Source organism: Lepidochelys kempii, chromosome 9, assembly GCF_965140265.1.
Source record: "Lepidochelys kempii isolate rLepKem1 chromosome 9, rLepKem1.hap2, whole genome shotgun sequence".
NCBI classification, from domain to species: Eukaryota; Metazoa; Chordata; order Testudines; family Cheloniidae; genus Lepidochelys; species Lepidochelys kempii.
Window position 1 is genome coordinate 94,701,056 of NC_133264.1, and position 17,701 is coordinate 94,718,756.

General features: G+C 43.3%; 1 protein-coding gene across 1 annotated transcript; it reads left to right on the forward strand.

Moving 5' to 3' along the window:
- The first annotated feature begins 8,197 nt into the window (after positions 1–8,197).
- On the forward strand, positions 8,198–13,888 carry SLITRK4 (SLIT and NTRK like family member 4). The gene is made up of 2 exons (XM_073358404.1): positions 8,198–8,244; positions 10,286–13,888. Exons 1-2 carry the CDS (start codon positions 8,226–8,228, stop codon positions 12,847–12,849), a joined length of 2,583 nt encoding a protein of 860 aa, XP_073214505.1. The 5' UTR covers positions 8,198–8,225; the 3' UTR covers positions 12,850–13,888.
- The last annotated feature ends 3,813 nt before the right edge of the window (positions 13,889–17,701 follow it).

The window sequence follows — 17,701 nt, forward strand, 5'->3', positions numbered from 1 at the left end:
CTATCATCACTCTCTTCTTCATATTATAGTAAGCTTCTGCTTCCTTCCAAAATACTTTGGGTCATGGTGATACCCTCCTTTCGAATGGTCTACAGGCCATGGGAAAGCCAGTCTGGCAAGCAAGCCTGCTTTTTTGAAAGCAATAATTAAAAAAAAAAAAAAGCCTGTCAGGCTCATGAGCCTACAGAGGCCTTAATTGAAATTAATAGAATATGTGAAAGTAGAAGAAATTAGGGCAGCTGAAAAAGAAAACCCTAGGAGCAATAGGAGAGGAGATTAAAGTGGAGTAATGCGCAAATAGCCAGTGCAATATCTTAATTTTGCTGCAAACGTTTTTCCCAAATATATCAAGTCCCCCTAAACAAAGCAACAAATCTAAGGCATATGGTAGCTTCTGCACATGGATGACCATATCTACCACATTCCAGTGTTTTGTTTGGTTAGCCGTTATCCAGCAGCAGAGAAATTGCGGGAGGGAGGGCAGTGAATCTCACAGTTTACAGAGCGGGAGAATATCAATGGGGCCAAGAACCTTACAAGTACATAGGCATCTAACTACCTCTTTAGGCTCCTAAATCCACCATCTGGGTGCCACTGACATTTTCACAGCTGCTGCTAAGCTGCTGCCTAACCCTGCAGATGTCTAAGTCCCCTAGGTGCCAAAGTTCCTACTGGCCAGAATTTTCAAAGCAGTTGAAGGGCTGCTGGCACCCCATAGCCAACGAGCTGCTCAGAGCTCTACCTGGAGACCTGGAATCAAGATTCTCAATCAAGGCAGGAGGATGCCTAGCTCATCAGCAGGACCCAATGGTGGGGGGGTGTTTTGAACACACTTAAGACTTGATACCTGTTAGAGGGCCAAAAGCAGGCTCTCAATGGCTGGATGGACAGTATAGCACCTGTACAAAAGACAAATGGGGGTACAGGCCAGGATGAGAGTGAGCATGGTATCCATGCACTAGCAGCAGAGAGAGTTTCAGCTTCTAGGACTGCTTAAGTGGCTGGCCTGGCTTGGCCAGGAGAAGGTTCATGGCTGAAGATCCCGAGTGGAAGGAGGTATCTATGTCTGCCTGTCAGCCAGGCACATCAGGTCAGCCATTTGAGATATCATAGAATCATAGAAGATTAAGGTTGGAAAAGACCTCAGGAGGTCATCTGACGATCCCTTCCTTAGGGATATGTCCGCACTGTAGCTGGATAGACACACACGAGCTCGAGTAAGGGCACTGGCTCGGGCTTGCCACCCAAGAGCATTTGTGTGACTTTGTACTCAGGCAGCTAGCTGCTGACTGTGCTATCCTCAGCTACACTATTACTTTTAGCACGCTAGCTCAAGCAGAGCTAGTGCAGGTCTATCTATCTGCATTCAAAAGAGTTCCATAGGTACCTAAGCCTCTCCCCTCATTATTTCACACCTGACTAGCTTAGACGGCTCCCTGATCAGCCTGCTAGCTTCTGACCATCCCTTCCTTAGGTATCTTACTCTCCCCATGTATTACCTGGGGAGCCTGAATTCTGGACAGAGAATTCCACTGGGCACCAGGTTACCGAGGGGATAGCAGTGCTGAGTGGAGGAACACCTATTTAACTTTAATCCCAACTTATGTGAGTAAGGGTTTGCAGGACGGGCCCCTTAATATGGAGTATAATAGGTAAGTTATTTGTATTTGTAAATTATTTGTAGCTCCTAAAGACCCTAACCAGGGTCAGGCCCCACAGTGCAAGGTGCTGTACACACAAAGCAGAGGACAATAGAAGACAACCCCTGCTGCAGAGAGCTTACAGTCTAAAAGATCAGACAGACAAGCGGAGACAAACAGAAAAACAACTTGCCAAATGTACAGGATGATTTCCCCTCTCCCTGTCATCCTGCCATGTCCAGCTGCCAGTGAAACTTCCTCCACTTTAGTATTTCTAAAATAGATCTTGGCTCTAGGAGCATTAATTTAGCTATGTGCACTTTTCTAGCTTGGAATTCACCCACACTTTTCTTTGGGAGGAGTTAGTTTGCTGCTCAGTTCCCCCAGGTACCCTGGACGTAGCAATAGCTGAGCAAATGTTGGGTACATCATATGTCTGTGGCTATGCTTTCATTGCTGTGACACATCCTCACACAGTGATACCTGCAGTGGATTCTGTGCCTGTCAGCTGTCTATTTTGGGATTCCACAGTGTTTTTTATCTTTGCCTTTTGACCAAGCATTGCTTCAGCTCTTGGCCTCTGACAATGAGCTGGCGAGATGAGTGATCCCTGGGTTACTGAACGTACGCAAAGAAAATGTGTAGACATTTGTACTGACAAGGTGGCATTGGCATCTCCAATTTAGTGCAGTCAAATGCCGGCTTGGTGTGTCTTGACTGTGCAGGTAGGCAAGAGTAGTTCCGGGGACAAGGACCCCTGTGGGCTGAGTTTACAGAAAGAATTAGTCAAAAAGCCCACTAACAGAAGTATACCCTCTTTATCAAACTTTAAAGGGAACAACTTGTTGTGAATGATGGATAAATGAAAAAAACAAACAAAAAACACCTTTCCCAGTGCTCAGAGAATACAGGCGGCAATGTATTCTCAGCTGATGTTTGCTTTCCTGTAGCAGGTGATAGGTTACTTGTTGCCGCTTGAAGAGGGCTCCTGGATAAACTGGAGTAAGCTAGCTGGAAATAATATGGAACCGTGCAGAGCCATGTCTTTGACAGCATTTCTTCCACTTTATTTGGCACAGCGCTCGGTTGCAATGGTTCTGTCTTCAGTGTATTACAGACTCACACTGTTTCCTATCACATTGTCTCTTTAAAAGTTGCACATGCAGAGACTAATAATTTTTTTTTTTACCCAAGGATGCTTACACTCTTTCTCTCTCTCTCTCCTCTGACAGACAGTTCGGCTAAACACATGTAAAAGGAGGACCAAGGGGTGGAGTTACTGATTCCTACTTCTCTTAGAAAGGACATGTCCTGTCAGCCGCAGAATCATTACTAGTCAGTATTGAGCAGTCACTGTTGTGTTTGGCTGTTTGCTGAGGGTTGCAATTGTTATCTGGTAGCAGAAGGATGGTGTAACCTTGTTAAACATAAATTGTTTTACCATGGAAACTCCAGGAACAGACGGAGGACACATCAACTTTGCTTTCTATGTCAAAATATTGCTAACCAGCCCCTTTTAGTATTCCAATTAAACAATTCCCCTCTTCCCCCCCTCCACACACAACCACAACGTTAACTGTTGTTCCTTCTCTAAATTTCTTCAAGACAGGGACTGTGTCTAAAGTGGCGTGTAAACTTACATTGCTAAAAATAATTTTAATGATTTAGGGCCTGAACCAAATTCCATTGAAACTCCCATTGACTTCTGTAAGTTTTGGACCAGAACCACATGTCCCACTGTTGTCGTTACAGTTGCCAGATATAATAAAATGGGCTAGATCACAGCTGGCAGTGAGTGGGTGTGGGAACAGGTGCAAGGATCCCCTTGTGAAGCCCAACTGAGTAAAGATAGTCACAATCCTTGTTATTGCAGTCTCTGATTTCAAAGCTCTGTGTACACTGAGAGAGACAGAGGCATAGGCACACACACCCTTCATGTAGTTGTGTCTTACTACAGCACAACAATGCCCAGAGAAGCCCACATTTACAAATTACATAGAAAGTCTCCAAGAAAAAGAAGTTGAGGGTGCTCAGATCACCCTTTCCTCCAGTTATCTCTCAAGACCCCATTCTGCAAAAAATAAGGCACTCATGGGTCCTTGACACATGATTTTGCCGTGAATGTTGGATTCAGCATTTCCACTGTCCTCCGCATTTAGAGGACTTTGTTATAGGAGTGCTTTTCTGATAGCAGATTTTGAATGCCCATAAAGTCTTGCACTTCTATTTCCTTTATGTCTACCTACCTCTAAATATGAGTGGGTGGGAGATTATGGGCATGTGTTTGTCAGTTATGAGTTCGCGGTGACCTAAATGAAATCAACATAAACTTTTATATGATTTTTGCTGAGATTTGAGACTATTTGCCTTAGCCAAAAACAGTGAATCAGCTTGTGATCCCAGGAACTCGTATTTAGATGCAGTAATGACATCTGTTGATATGGTAATTGCACCACTGATGAATGCCACCCTGTATGCATCTCCAAGTACATAGAGTAGAATATCTAACATTTCCCTGTTTGATCACCTCTCTCTCTTTTCCGTGAACAGTTTTTACTATTCTAGCTGCTGTTTTTCCAGAAATGGTTTCTGATGCTAAACTTAAAGAAAGGAAGCATTTATTCTGGACATTGCCAGAAAATTCTTACCAATAAAGACACTCTTGAGTAGAGGGGAGAAAATCAACTAGAGGTGGTATAGAAGCACCATCAGTGCAGATATCTGACAACAGGATAGACAAGATAATAGTGGGAATGATCTGTGGTCCAGAGTTATCTTGTAAAGTGCAACGATTCAGACCAGATAACCCAAGTTGCCATGGTCATGGTCTGCCATCAATCTGTATGGAGAATTTCCATCGATGCCAATAGGAATTCTGCATATACCTCAAGGGAGAATATGACCCAGCATAAGATGTAGCCATTTTATACAAATTATATCTTAGGTGTGCCACTGTCTTAGGTCTTGCTCTTGAATTCATGCTCTTCTTTTACTTTTCAAAATTAGAACTGATTTCTTATGGGGTTTTTTAATACCAAAAGGTACGATTCCTTATATAAAAAGAAAAGGAGGACTTGTGGCACCTTAGAGACTAACCAATTTATTTGAGCATAAGCTTTCGTGAGCATCCGATGAAGTGAGCTGTAGCTCACGAAAGCTTATGCTCAAATAAATTGGTTAGTCTCTAAGGTGCCACAAGTACTCCTTTTCTTTTTGCGAATACAGACTACGACTTTCTTTTTGCGAATACGGCTGTTACTCTGATTCCTTATATATAAATGTTGGAATAATTCTGAACAGATCAGACATTATATAGTTTAGTGATAGCTCAGAAATCACTTTTAAAAGATTTGGGGCTTTCTTTTCTCTTTTCTTTTCTTTTGCTACACTGTAAAAAAAGTGCTAAAATATATTAAATCCCTTCTCTAACAACAAATTTGTATTGCATATTAAGTTTTGTTCTGACACATGATTTACAATAGCATCAATATAAACCCGTCAATAGCAATTTATAATGCAAACAACAAAAGTAATTTAGCTATGACGTCTGTGTTGCTTTTTTAATTCCCTGTAGTTAGATGCTTATTCATTTCATGCTTTAACAGTTTGAAGCTTGCTTCTTTGTTGTATAGGTCTGAAGTTTTCTTTAGGTGCCTAGCCAGTTATTTGAATGGCAGTGGAGTAGTGGCATACTAAAAATGTCTAATTCAATTTGACCTATTAAAGAAGCAAAGGATTAGTCTAACATCTGGTTTAAAATGATAGATAAAACAAAACCAGCACCTTGATCCTCACACCTATACTTCTGTATATGAAGCTACTTTAGGTAGCTTTTTCAATCTGGTATTAACTTGTTTTACTGAGTGCATTCTATTGCAGTCCTGAGTTCCCCATCTTGAAAATGTATTTGGAGAATGAGTTTGGGAAATTCAGGCCAAACTAAGCACATCCACTTGTGAATTGGACTTTTTATATACATGTATTCCCTTTTATGAGAATATAGCTTTGTTAATGGTTCAATAATTAAAGGAGTTTTCATTTTAAAGACTTCAGTTTTTAATTGGGTGAATATTAATCACAGATTACTTCATTTCTGTTGTGATATGGAAATCACTGATGTCAGATGCATTTGTGTTCAGGTATCAGTCTATCCGCTTAATGCAAAATAACATTCTACAATTGTTTCAATTAGATACAGTCAGCCTTCAGAGCATACTGTTTATTTCATTTTCATAAATGAAGAAATTCTGTTGCTCATTTAAAAATCTCTGATTTTTACTGCCCAGAACTCTCACTCCCACCTGGAATGTGGGCAATACTTACATATACAGGTTTCAGAGTATATATATACAGTTTTCTCTCTCCTACTGAATCGTGTTAACATTTGTAGCAAAGGCAAAACCGTTCAACTCTCTTGATAAGATCACATTTGGTGAACTGATTCCTCTGCCTTAGAGAGCTGTGTCCCATTGTTTGCGGTATTCATTACCACTTGCAATGATATTATAAAATGTAAAGTAAATGGGAGTTCCTAATAGCATCAGAGGGAGGCTTTTTTCATCATGCTGCAGCTGTAACCTAGACAGAGGAAGAATTTCAGCTAACTAAGGAAGAATGAGCTACCCAAATATCGGTGTTGTCTCAGGGAAGGGTAGGCTGGGGTTTCCTTAAAGCAATGCTGTTTCATAACCGTCTTTACATTAAGTGCATCAACTGTTACCATTGCTTCCCACCCAATTTGAACCTCTACGTTGTTTAATGGGGTGGGGGACTAAATCGTCAGAGAAGATGCAGGGGGGAGACTTTGTATATTTTATTTGCTCCTTTGCAAAATGTGATGCAAGTTGGTGCTGAACTGGCGTGATGCCCACTTCGTGGCTAGCTTGGAGATGCAGAACAGCCCACAAAGGACAGCAGGGGCCACCCAAAGCCCCAGCAATACCTGGGGAAGGTTGCTTCACTTGTAGCGAACCCCGGCCCCTAACCCCTTGCAGCAGGGGCAGGCAGGGGGAGGTGGAATGACGCTAGACCCTTCCTTGTTGCCTCGAAACTCGGCTCCAAAGCGGCACCGTGAAGGGTCGCTGTGTTTGTTTTACTCTGAGCGCTGTTCTCTCGCTCTGCGAGGGGGGCATCGCTGGGCGAAAGGTGCAGTTCCCTGCAGTCCCAGCCCAAGAGGGGGATCGAGGCCGCGGGGGGCAGCTGTGCATCGGTCGCTTGGTTGGTTGGTTGGCTTGAGTCGTTCGTTTTCCGTGGCACGCTGGTCTCTTGGATCCCCGTCTCGCTCTCCTTCGTTTCCTCTGGCTTCCCCGTCCCTCTGAACAGCGCCCGTGTGCGCGCGCGCGCGTGTGTGTGTGTGTCCTCCCCCCCCGTGTGTGTGTGTGTCTCCCCCCCCGTGTGTGTGTGTGTGTGTGTGTCCTCCCCCCCCGTGTGTGTGTGTGTGTCTCCCCCCCCCGCGTGTGTGTGTGTCTCCCCCCCCGTGTGTGTGTGTGTGTGTGTGTCCTCCCCCCCCCCCGTGTGTGTGTGTTTCTGCATGCAAGGGATGGGTGAGAGCTCTGTGTGTGTGTGTGTGTGAGATGTTCTCTATGTGTGGACAGGGAAATCTCAGGGTCTGCGTGGAAGGGGAAATCTCTCTCTGTGTACAGGGTAATGGGTGTGCGCGTGCCACTCCGTGTGTGTGTGTGTGTGTGTGTGTAGGGCTAGTCTGTGTCACTGAGTGTATTTCCGTTGCTCTGGGTCTACAGGGGTAATAACCGCTGTGTGTGTGTGTGTCTCCCCCCTGTGTGTGTGTGTGTGTGTGTTGGGGGAGGGGGGGAGTCACCTCGCTGTGTGTGTCTCTCGCTGTGTTGCTCGTGTGTGTGTGTGTGTGTGTCTCTCCCCCGTGTGTGTGTGTGTGTCTCCCCCCGTGTGTGTGTGTCCCCCTGTGTGTGTGTGTCCCGTGTGTGTGTGTGTCTCCCCCCCTGTGTGTGTGTGTGTGTCTCCCCCCTGTGTGTGTGTGTGTGTCTCCCCCCCGTGTGTGTGTGTATGTTGGGGGAGGGGGGGAGTCACCTCGCTGTGTGTGTCTCTCGCTGTGTTGCTCGTGTGTGTGTGTGTGTGTCTCTCCCCCGTGTGTGTGTGTGTGTCTCCCCCCGTGTGTGTGTGTCCCCCTGTGTGTGTGTGTCCCCCGTGTGTGTGTCTCCCCCCCTGTGTGTGTGTGTGTGTCTCCCCCCTGTGTGTGTGTGTGTGTCTCCCCCCCGTGTGTGTGTGTATGTTGGGGGAGGGGGGGAGTCACCTCGCTGTGTGTGTCTCTCGCTGTGTTGCTCGTGTGTGTGTCTCCCCCCCCGTGTGTGTGTGTGTGTCCCCCGTGTGTGTGTGTGTGTGTCTCCCCCCTGTGTGTGTGTGTTGGGGGGGGAGTCACCTCGCTGTGTGTGTCTCTCGCTGTGTTGCTCGTGTGTGTGTGTCTCCCCCCCCGTGTGTGTGTCTCCCCCCCCCCCGTGTGTGTGTCTCCCCCCCCCCCCGTGTGTGTGTGTGCGCGCGCGGAGCAGCAGAAGTCCAGATCACGTAGAGACACTCGCAGAAACTGCAGAGCAGAGAGCGGCGCGGCCGGAGATGGAGCCGGGTGGCAAAGGTAAGGCAGGAAGGTGCCGCTCCGCCCGGGCTGGGAGATCCGGCGCCGGACAGCACCTCGCTCCCGGGGCCGGCAGGGACGCGTGTGTGTGTGTGTGTGTGTTCGTTTGTTTCCCGGTGTGCGGCTTTTATCGGATTTATTGCGGAGGCTTCCCACTGCGGGAGGCGGCTGAGGGCTCCCTCCGGCAGCCTGATCCCCGGCCCGGTCGCCTCTCCCTGCAAGCCGGCGCCGGCTGCCCGGGGTCAATGGCACCAAGTTCCCCGGCGCTCGCTCGCCGCCCCGCTTTTCCGCCGGCTTCCCCTCGGGGCTGTGGGGCTGGGATGGGGGCGAGCCATGGGCCGCGGGGGGAAGGGGGCTTTGCAAAGGTGCCGCCAGGGTGGGGGTGGGGGGCGTGGGGGGTTGTGCATTGTTGCAAAAGGGGGCTGGCTCGGCGGGGAGGGGGCTCCGCTCCCCGCCCCCCTCCCCAGCCTGCAGCCCCACACGGGGACAGGGCGCCCACGACCGAGCGCTGGAGCCGGCACCGGCCGAGCCGCTCGATTGCGGCCACCGTGTTGCGGCAAAACATTGCGGAATCGCCCCCCCCCCCCATCGTCCCGCACCCTCCACCCCCGGCGGAGGTACCGCCCGGGGCTCGCTGCTGGGGGGAGCCCGGGGTACCAGTGTGGCCGGGGCCGGAGACCCGCATGCACCGGGCGCTGCAGACGAGCCGCGGGCAGGGAGCCGCCACAGCCGGCTGCGGGGTGGGGAGCGGCCGTGGGAAGACTCCGGAAAGCGACAGCACATGGGGGTCGGCTCTGCCCGCTGGATCCCCACCCCCAGCTCCCCTTTCCCCCTCCCTTCCCCCTGGCCCAGCGCCCTCAAAATTCCCTGCCCCCTCCAACTTCCCCCTTCTTTCCACCTCCCTCTTGCTTCCTACCTTTCCCCCGCTCCCTCTGTCCTGCACCCGCCTCCCTCGTGTCCTTCTGTCCCTCCTTTCTGCCCCCCCCCCCCCCCCCTTGGCCCTCCGCTGCCTTCCCTTCCAGCGCGATCCCCTCCTCGCTCGCTTCTCGCGGCTGGCTCCTGCTTCCCCTTTCCATTCAGTGGCTCCCAGCCCTTCCAGCTCGCTTCCTCCCGGCCGAGGGGACTCGGCTGGGGCTGCTTTACAAAATCCCCACCAGCCCCTAACCCCCGAGAACAGACAGCGGCTCCAGCTCTCGGAGTGGAAAATGGCAGCTAAAGATGACCTGGCTACAGGAGAGGGGCTCTTGCAAGCCACCTTCATGTCAGGGACCAGGGCACGTGAGCTCAGTTTCTTCCATCAAAGTTGCTGTAAGGTTTTGGTGATGTCACGCTGGCGGATTGCGACTTTGTCTTGCTCTGCCAATCAGGGTATTGGTTTGGGGACTGGGGCTGCAAGTCTGTAGATGGTCCTGACACATTCCTCTATCATTAGCCTAGAGCTGGTCATCCTGATTCATGGATAGTGCATTGTCTCTCTACGCCCGCCTGAGCGTATGTTACTTACAATACATTTAATAAGCACAGTCGGGATGTTTCTGTGTTTGTTCGTTCGCTCTCTGTAGAGTGATAGTTAGATATGTAGATACCATTGTATAGCGGCACTGCGCTTTCCCCTCACATCTTTATTTTATCTATTGCCTTATCTCAACCCACATGTGTGTAACATCCTTTCCATCTCTGGCGATGTCTGTACAGTAACAGAATTGGAGATAGTTCATATGAGTAAAATATTAAGCCTGCTTTGCTTATTTTACTTTGTTAGTTATGCAGGTTTGTCATGTACAGGAGATATGTTATAGGCCCACATATATTTGTGTGTGTGTCTACAGGTTCACATTCTATATCTGAAATTATTTTGTGGGGTTGTTGAAAAAAAAAAACACCTTTCATTTTACTTTACATTTGCTGTTTATACTTTATCTGTAATACTAGCCAGGTACAGTAGCTCAGTAAAGTACAATATTAACCCAAATGACTTTTTGGAACAATGACAACTGAAAAATATTTTCTTTTCTTTTTTGTCCCTGTCTTTCTTCTTTAGATTCTGTATCTTTATTCAGGAGCATAAGGTGGCTTGCTGATCACACGAAGATGTTGCTGTGGCTCGTTCTGGTTTTGTCAACTCCAGTTTCTTCTACAAATGCAGGTCCTGACATCTCGGTGGAAATTTGCAATGTTTGCTCGTGTGTGTCAGTTGAGAATGTGCTGTATGTCAATTGCGAGAAGGTTGCAGTCTACCAACCAAATCAGCTCAAACCACCTTGGTCTAATTTTTACCACCTTAATTTTCAAAACAACCTACTGATCGTTCTATATCCAAACACATTTCTTAACTTTACACATGCAGTGTCCCTGCAACTGGGTAACAATAAATTGCAGAACATTGAGGGAGGAGCATTCCTCGGGCTCAGTGCATTAAAACAGTTGCACTTGAACAACAATGAATTAAAGATTCTCCGAGCTGACACTTTCCTTGGCATAGAGAACTTGGAGTATCTCCAAGCTGACTACAATTTAATCAAGTATATTGAACGGGGAGCCTTCAATAAGCTTCACAAGCTGAAAGTCCTCATCCTTAATGACAATCTGATTTCATTCCTGCCCGATAATATTTTTCGATTCGCTTCTCTAACCCATCTGGATATACGAGGGAATCGAATTCAGAAGCTTCCCTACATTGGAGTTCTGGAACACATTGGTCGAGTTGTCGAACTGCAGCTGGAAGATAACCCTTGGAATTGTACCTGTGATTTGTTGCCTTTGAAAGCCTGGCTGGAGAATATGCCCTATAACATTTACATTGGAGAAGCTATCTGTGAAACGCCTAGCGACTTGTATGGAAGGCTTTTAAAGGAAACCAATAAACAAGAATTATGCTCCATGGGGACAGGGAGTGATTTTGATGTGCGCATTCTGCCTCCATCCCAGTTGGAGCCTGGTTACAGCACACCTAATGGCCACACTACGCAAACGTCAATGCACAGATTAGTCACCAAGCCTCCAAAAACTACAAATCCTTCCAAGATCTCGGGGATAGTAGCAGGAAAAGCGCTCTCTAATCGCAATCTCAGTCAAATTGTGTCTTACCAGACCAGGGTACCCCCTCTAACTCCTTGCCCAAGCCCATGTGTCTGCAAAACTCATCCTTCTGATTTGGGATTAAGTGTAAACTGCCAAGAAAGAAATATAGAATCATTGGCCGAACTCGTACCAAAACCTTTCAATGCCAAGAAACTGCATGTAAATGGCAATTATATTAAGGATGTGGACACCTCAGATTTCATTGACTTTGAAGGGCTGGATTTACTACATTTAGGCAGTAATCAGATTGCAGCAATCAAAGGGGCGGTGTTCCGCAACCTTACAAATTTACGGAGGTTGTATCTTAATGGCAATCAGATCGAGCGGCTGAGTCCAGAAATGTTTGCTGGCCTCCACAATTTGCAATATCTGTATCTGGAATACAACGTTATCAAGGAAATTTTAGCAGGCACATTTGACTTAATGCCAAATTTGCAGTTGCTCTACTTGAACAACAATCTTCTTAGGAGTCTGCCAGCTTATGTTTTTGCTGGTGCTCCACTGGCTAGACTGAATCTGAGGAACAATCATTTCATGTATTTACCTGTAAGTGGCGTTCTTGATCAGCTAAAATCTCTTACACAAATTGATTTGGAAGGTAACCCGTGGGACTGCACGTGCGATCTAGTTGCTTTGAAACTATGGCTGGAAAAACTAAATGAAGGTATCGTGGTGAAGGAATTAAAATGTGAAACACCTGTTCAGTTTGCTAACATTGAACTGAAGTCTCTCAAAAATGAGATCTTATGTCCTAAACTTTTAAACAAGCCATCTGCTCTGTTCACTAGTCCTGTGCCTGCTGTCTCTTTTACTACACCGTTGGGTCCAATTCGAAGTCCTCCTGGTGGCCCAGTTCCGTTGTCCATTCTAATTTTAAGCATACTCGTTGTGCTTATTTTAACAGTGTTTGTTGCTTTTTGCCTTCTTGTCTTTGTGCTTCGGCGCAACAAGAAACCATCAGTAAAGCACGAAGGAATTGGGAACCAAGAGTGCAGTTCCATGCAACTGCAGCTAAGAAAGCACGACCACAAATCAAACAAAAAGGATGGACTAGGCGCAGAGGCCTTCATTCCTCAAACCATTGAGCAGATGAGCAAAAGCCACACTTGTGGCTTAAAAGAATCCGAAACAGGCTTCACATTTGCGGATCCACAAGGGCAAAAAGTCATTCTGAGAAATATTACCGACAAGGAAAAGGATTTATTGCATGTGGATACCAGAAAAAGACTTAGCACAATTGATGAACTGGATGAGTTGTTTCCTGGGAGGGATTCCAATGTATTTATTCAGAATTTTCTTGAAAGTAAAAAAGAATACAACAGCATAGGGGTCAGTGGCTTTGAAATACGTTATCCAGAGAAACAACAAGACAAAAAAATCAAGAAGTCATTAATAGGTGGTAATCATAGTAAAATTGTGGTAGAGCAAAGAAAGAGTGAATATTTTGAACTGAAAGCTAAACTTCAAGGTTCACCTGACTACCTACAAGTCCTTGAAGAACAAACAGCTTTGAATAAAATATAGGTCATGCAATCTTATTTCTTACAGAGGACATTTATTTAATGATGAAAGTGCCTTTTGTTGACTTTTAACTTCCGAATACTATATTATATTGGTAGGCATAGAGGCAGGTATATCCAAGGGTATCTGTCTGTAGCTGCATATGATTTCTCAAGTAGAGGAGATTTCCATAATAGATTTTACTACATAAAGCTGATACCCTCTGGAATCCTGTAGGGATACTGCAAACTCTATTGCCAAAGGGATGCTTTAGACACATATTACACTGAATTTAACCTCAAAAGGCATATATGTTTTGTACCTTAGATGCAAAACCTTTGTCTCCTTGTGATTTGTAAGAGCAAACACAAGAAAACTGGTACCAGTGTTTGTACCTCAGCTGGGTCCTTCATCTTGCACGTGGATTAAGTTGGTGGAACTGGAGTAATCCTTTGATTTGTGGTGTTGTAACGGCACTGTTTAAAGATTATCTGAAAAGTAAAAAGCATGCAAAGAGAGAACATTCAATAGTATGTGTAAATCGGTTACATTTATGGCCTGCATCTTGAAACCACTGGATTTATAATGTTAAATTGTGCAAATATTTGTTTAAAATATACCATGCATAACATACCTATAAAATAAATTTGACCCTTGAAGTATACCTGTCTATACATAAAATTTAAAAAAAAAAAAAAGAAAAGAAAAAAAGTGCAACCTGACTTCTGCAGCATTTGTAGTGATATGAAGAAAATACTTGATTTTAATGCAGAATCTTATGTAAGACTCAAATCCAATTAAGACTAGAGTTCCTTCTCAGTTATCTGAAACTCCTACAACCCCAAAAGGTTGACCAAACTTTTCAAAGTGCTTACTGTGTGAGCGTAGCAGAAATTATTTTTGTAAGATAATTCATATTTATGAAATACTTTGTATACTAAATAGGAAAATATGTACTCCGTAATATGTATTTAATATGCCTGACTTGTTTTCCTGATCACAATGCATTAATCATTCAGTATAAATTAAAAACAGAACAATATACCAAACAAAAACCGGTGACAAATTGTATAGAATTATCCGTGATCAGGTATAATAATAATAATAATAATAATAATAATAATAATAATAAAAAAATGTTCTGTACTATTCTTGTGAAATTAGTATATTATTATCTTATTTCAGATTTGTTCCCAATGGTGCATTTTAAAATAGATTCATTAGTTTTTTAGTATTGTGTCTCAGGCAGTTATTTGCCATCGGTTGTCTTGCTTTTCAGGGTTCTGCAGCTTAATCTAAATAGTTTTCACTACAAGTATTTACAGGCGTTAATGAATAAGGGTAATAGTTGAATTGTATATGCATCAATTTTTTGTCCCAGTTATCTATCTGACTGCTGTCAGTCAGATAATGAACCAGATCAGTAAACCGTATGGCAATCATTTGTCTATCAAAGCCACATTGTAAAATGCATTTAATGGTCTTGGTTCAGTTCAGAGTATTTTGTAGTCCACATCTATAAAGAATACAAACTTGCCTTTGTGAAAGCTGAATCTCAATTGATAGCAACAAATGGTCAAGATGGAAAACACCCCCTTTTTCTCACTGGGAAATGGTAACTTAAGATCACAGTAGGCATGTATTAGTAAAGCATCATACAGAAAATCTATTCTACATGCCTGATTCAGAGCCCATTCAAGACAATAGGGGCTCCTCCACTGATGTTAGTGGACTTTGGATCAGGACCTTAATCTATCTTGCTGCCATAAATTTCCCCCCACGCCTTTTAAAATCAATACATAAGTCTATCAAATTGCAACAGAAAATAAACATTAATGTTTTCATGAATTCCAAGTGGCAGCTATTACAACAAAGCCCGATAGCACTACTGTGGTTAAGGCTGTGTCAGCATTTTCCAGTCTAAACCTCTAATTTCAGGGCTTTATAACTCTGCTGTAAAATTTTATTCTGGGATGATCCTTGGCATAATTCCTGGAATATTTTTTTAACAAAGTTTTTTAAAAGCATCAGCACGTCTTTATTTTAAAGAGAGAGAGAAGAAAGAGTGAGAGATATTTTCTACTTGTCATTTCAAAAGAGTTTTTTTTTTTTTTTTTAATTTCCCCATGGTAGAAAATGATTGATGGACTTTAGACTTTTTAAAATAAATAAACAACAGACTGGTTCATCTTTGAAAAAGCTGCTATTACACATGCATACTAATTTATTTAATCCAAAATGTCATCGAGATTTTCTGGATATGATTACTATGCATGCATATATTCCTGGCCTAAAAGATTCCTAATGGCGTGTTTACCCAAATCACTGCACAGGCTCTGAGGAAAGTGTTTTACTTTATTGTGTCAAGGGCCTATGGATTAAGGAATCTTAAAGATGTACTGAAATGCTAGACCATAAAGGCACCATCAGGTATCTGAGGATAATGGGTTGCTGCCTTCTACTCACTGCTACACAGCTTTGAGAATGTGTCAAGGGTCACTGAGATTTGCCAAGGCAGAGAGCCTATGGCTCATAGCCTTCTGTTGAGAGATGTGAATTAAAAAGAATAAACAAATCTTTAATACATAAATGCTACATTGTGAGTGTTGTTAAAGGTGATATATTTGTGGTTGATATTGCTCAGATTTAACAGAACAACAGTTAAGTAAATCAGTTTTACTATGATTGATATGCCTCCCGCAACAACATTAATTTGGGTCCGGTCCTCTCCTCTTTCGCCTGGGGAAATCTCCCATTGACTGTTAAAGAGAAGAAGAACTTTACCATTATGCCCACACTGGACAGATCTGGCGACTCTTTTAGGTCCCCCTCCAGCAAAGCATTTAATTACATGCCCAACTTTAATCGTGTGCAATGAGAGTACTCACGAGTTTAAAAGTGAGCACGGGCTTTAGTGTGTTGCTGGATCAGGGCCTAAATGCATGGTACCATTGGCATGGACTTAAATGGGAGCAGATGGAGGAGCATTGTTGTGTATGACACAGTTCGTCCCTGCTGTAGAACCCTTATTCACCGCGGTGATCGCTTTGCTCCCATGAGTTGTCTGACTGAATTCAACAGGGTCAATGGAATGTATGCTCACCGGTGTCAATAAGGATTGCTCAGTCTGGGCCTTACTGTGTAGGTCTCTCAGTCGTGTTTTACATACGTGGTGTAATACCGGTGTAATACCTAGGCAGAGCAGTGTGAGTTAAAAAAAAGAAAAAAAAAAAAAAAGCTTAGGTGGGCAAACCACTATATTTCTTTGTTGCTGTTGGTTTAAATGACAACCTGAATGTTAGTTTACTTCCTCCAGTGTTAAGGGACAGTGTATGTGTCTGGATAACAGTTTAGTGGAATGTTCATTCCGATCTAATGATAGTCTATCCAGGAAAGGCACTCTTCCGTGTGGCTCAACAGACCAGGCCAGCCTTTGCATTATATTGATTTGAGTGGCCACATTGTTACAATGGCTGCAATGACATATATGCAGCACTAAAGCAGTGAAGGTGTTAACATAATTTATTGTGTTCATTGTATTATAAGCCAAGTTTACATTTTTAATGAAATCAATAAAGTGTAATCATTTCTTTGAAAGAGAAAAACTTTGTGCAATTTTATCAGAAACCAGTCATTATAATGCAGCAATTTGAGTCCAGACGTCAACTGACATTTTACATGTAGTTTTCCAGACTGATAGTAAATAAATCTGAAAGATAATCCAAAAGGTAATTTTTAAAGCCATAAGGGTATACATTATAAAAGGCATGGCCTTGTGAATAATGTTAACAAATGTTTCAGAGTTAACAAACACATCTAGAATATCTATCTATAATATTTTTGCATGATTTGTACATTGCTATTGTATGAAATGAGCACAGTGGAATTTTTTTATTTTTATTTTTTTTGTTTTATTTAATTTTATTTTGCATCCAAAGAGTTGGGAAGGAAATATAACAAGAATGTATTGATAATCGCTCTATTTTGAAATAAAGAAAACAAAATGTATTGTTTTTACCCTGCCTTGATCATGACTATTTTTAGATTAGTTTATAAGGAAAATAAAGTTAACTTATAATATCCAGTACAATGTAAAACTCAGAAAAAAATGTTTCAGCGACCTTTGTTTGCTTTCAACAAACATCAAAATATTAGGCAGAATTTATTTAAAAGATTTGTATGGAAAATTAATAAAATTGTTTGGTACAATCATATTTCTGAAACTAGACTTTGTTAAATGTCAAGAACATTCTCTGTGAGTTTGTTTTCAGAAGAGAGAGAAAAGCTGTAAAGTAGTTAGACATTATTTTATATTCATAGATATTAGGGCAAATATTTTAAAATATTTATTAACGTTTATCCCACTATCCAATGTTTAAATCAAATCTGCTTTGCCTTACTCAGCCAAATAGTCTCACTGAAGTCAAATGGGACTGTTTGCATTAGTAACATGAGCAGAACGTAGCTTCTAGTCAGTTTCTGATATCTTCCACATTGAAATGCCTGGAAGAACAGTCATACAATGTCAAGGACATTTGTCTTGACCCTGATCCCCTCTCATTAATCAGTTTGTATCAGACAATTTTGCAAAGGATCAAAATTAATTTATGTTTAATTAATTCCCTACAAACATCCATCCACCTGCCTTTATTATAGTTTAGAAGCATTTGTAGATGAAAGTCAAGAAGAGACCATCAGGTAGTTTAGGCTCCAAATTTAGATTTTGTATTAAAAATGTTTTACAAAATCTTAAAAATCTTCATGTGCAACTAGATTAAACATTCCCCTGGGGTCCTAGATTAAACATGCAGCATGACAGCCGTATATGGGAATCAGAATGAGATACAGACTAAGAAGTCAGGACTTAATGCAGATT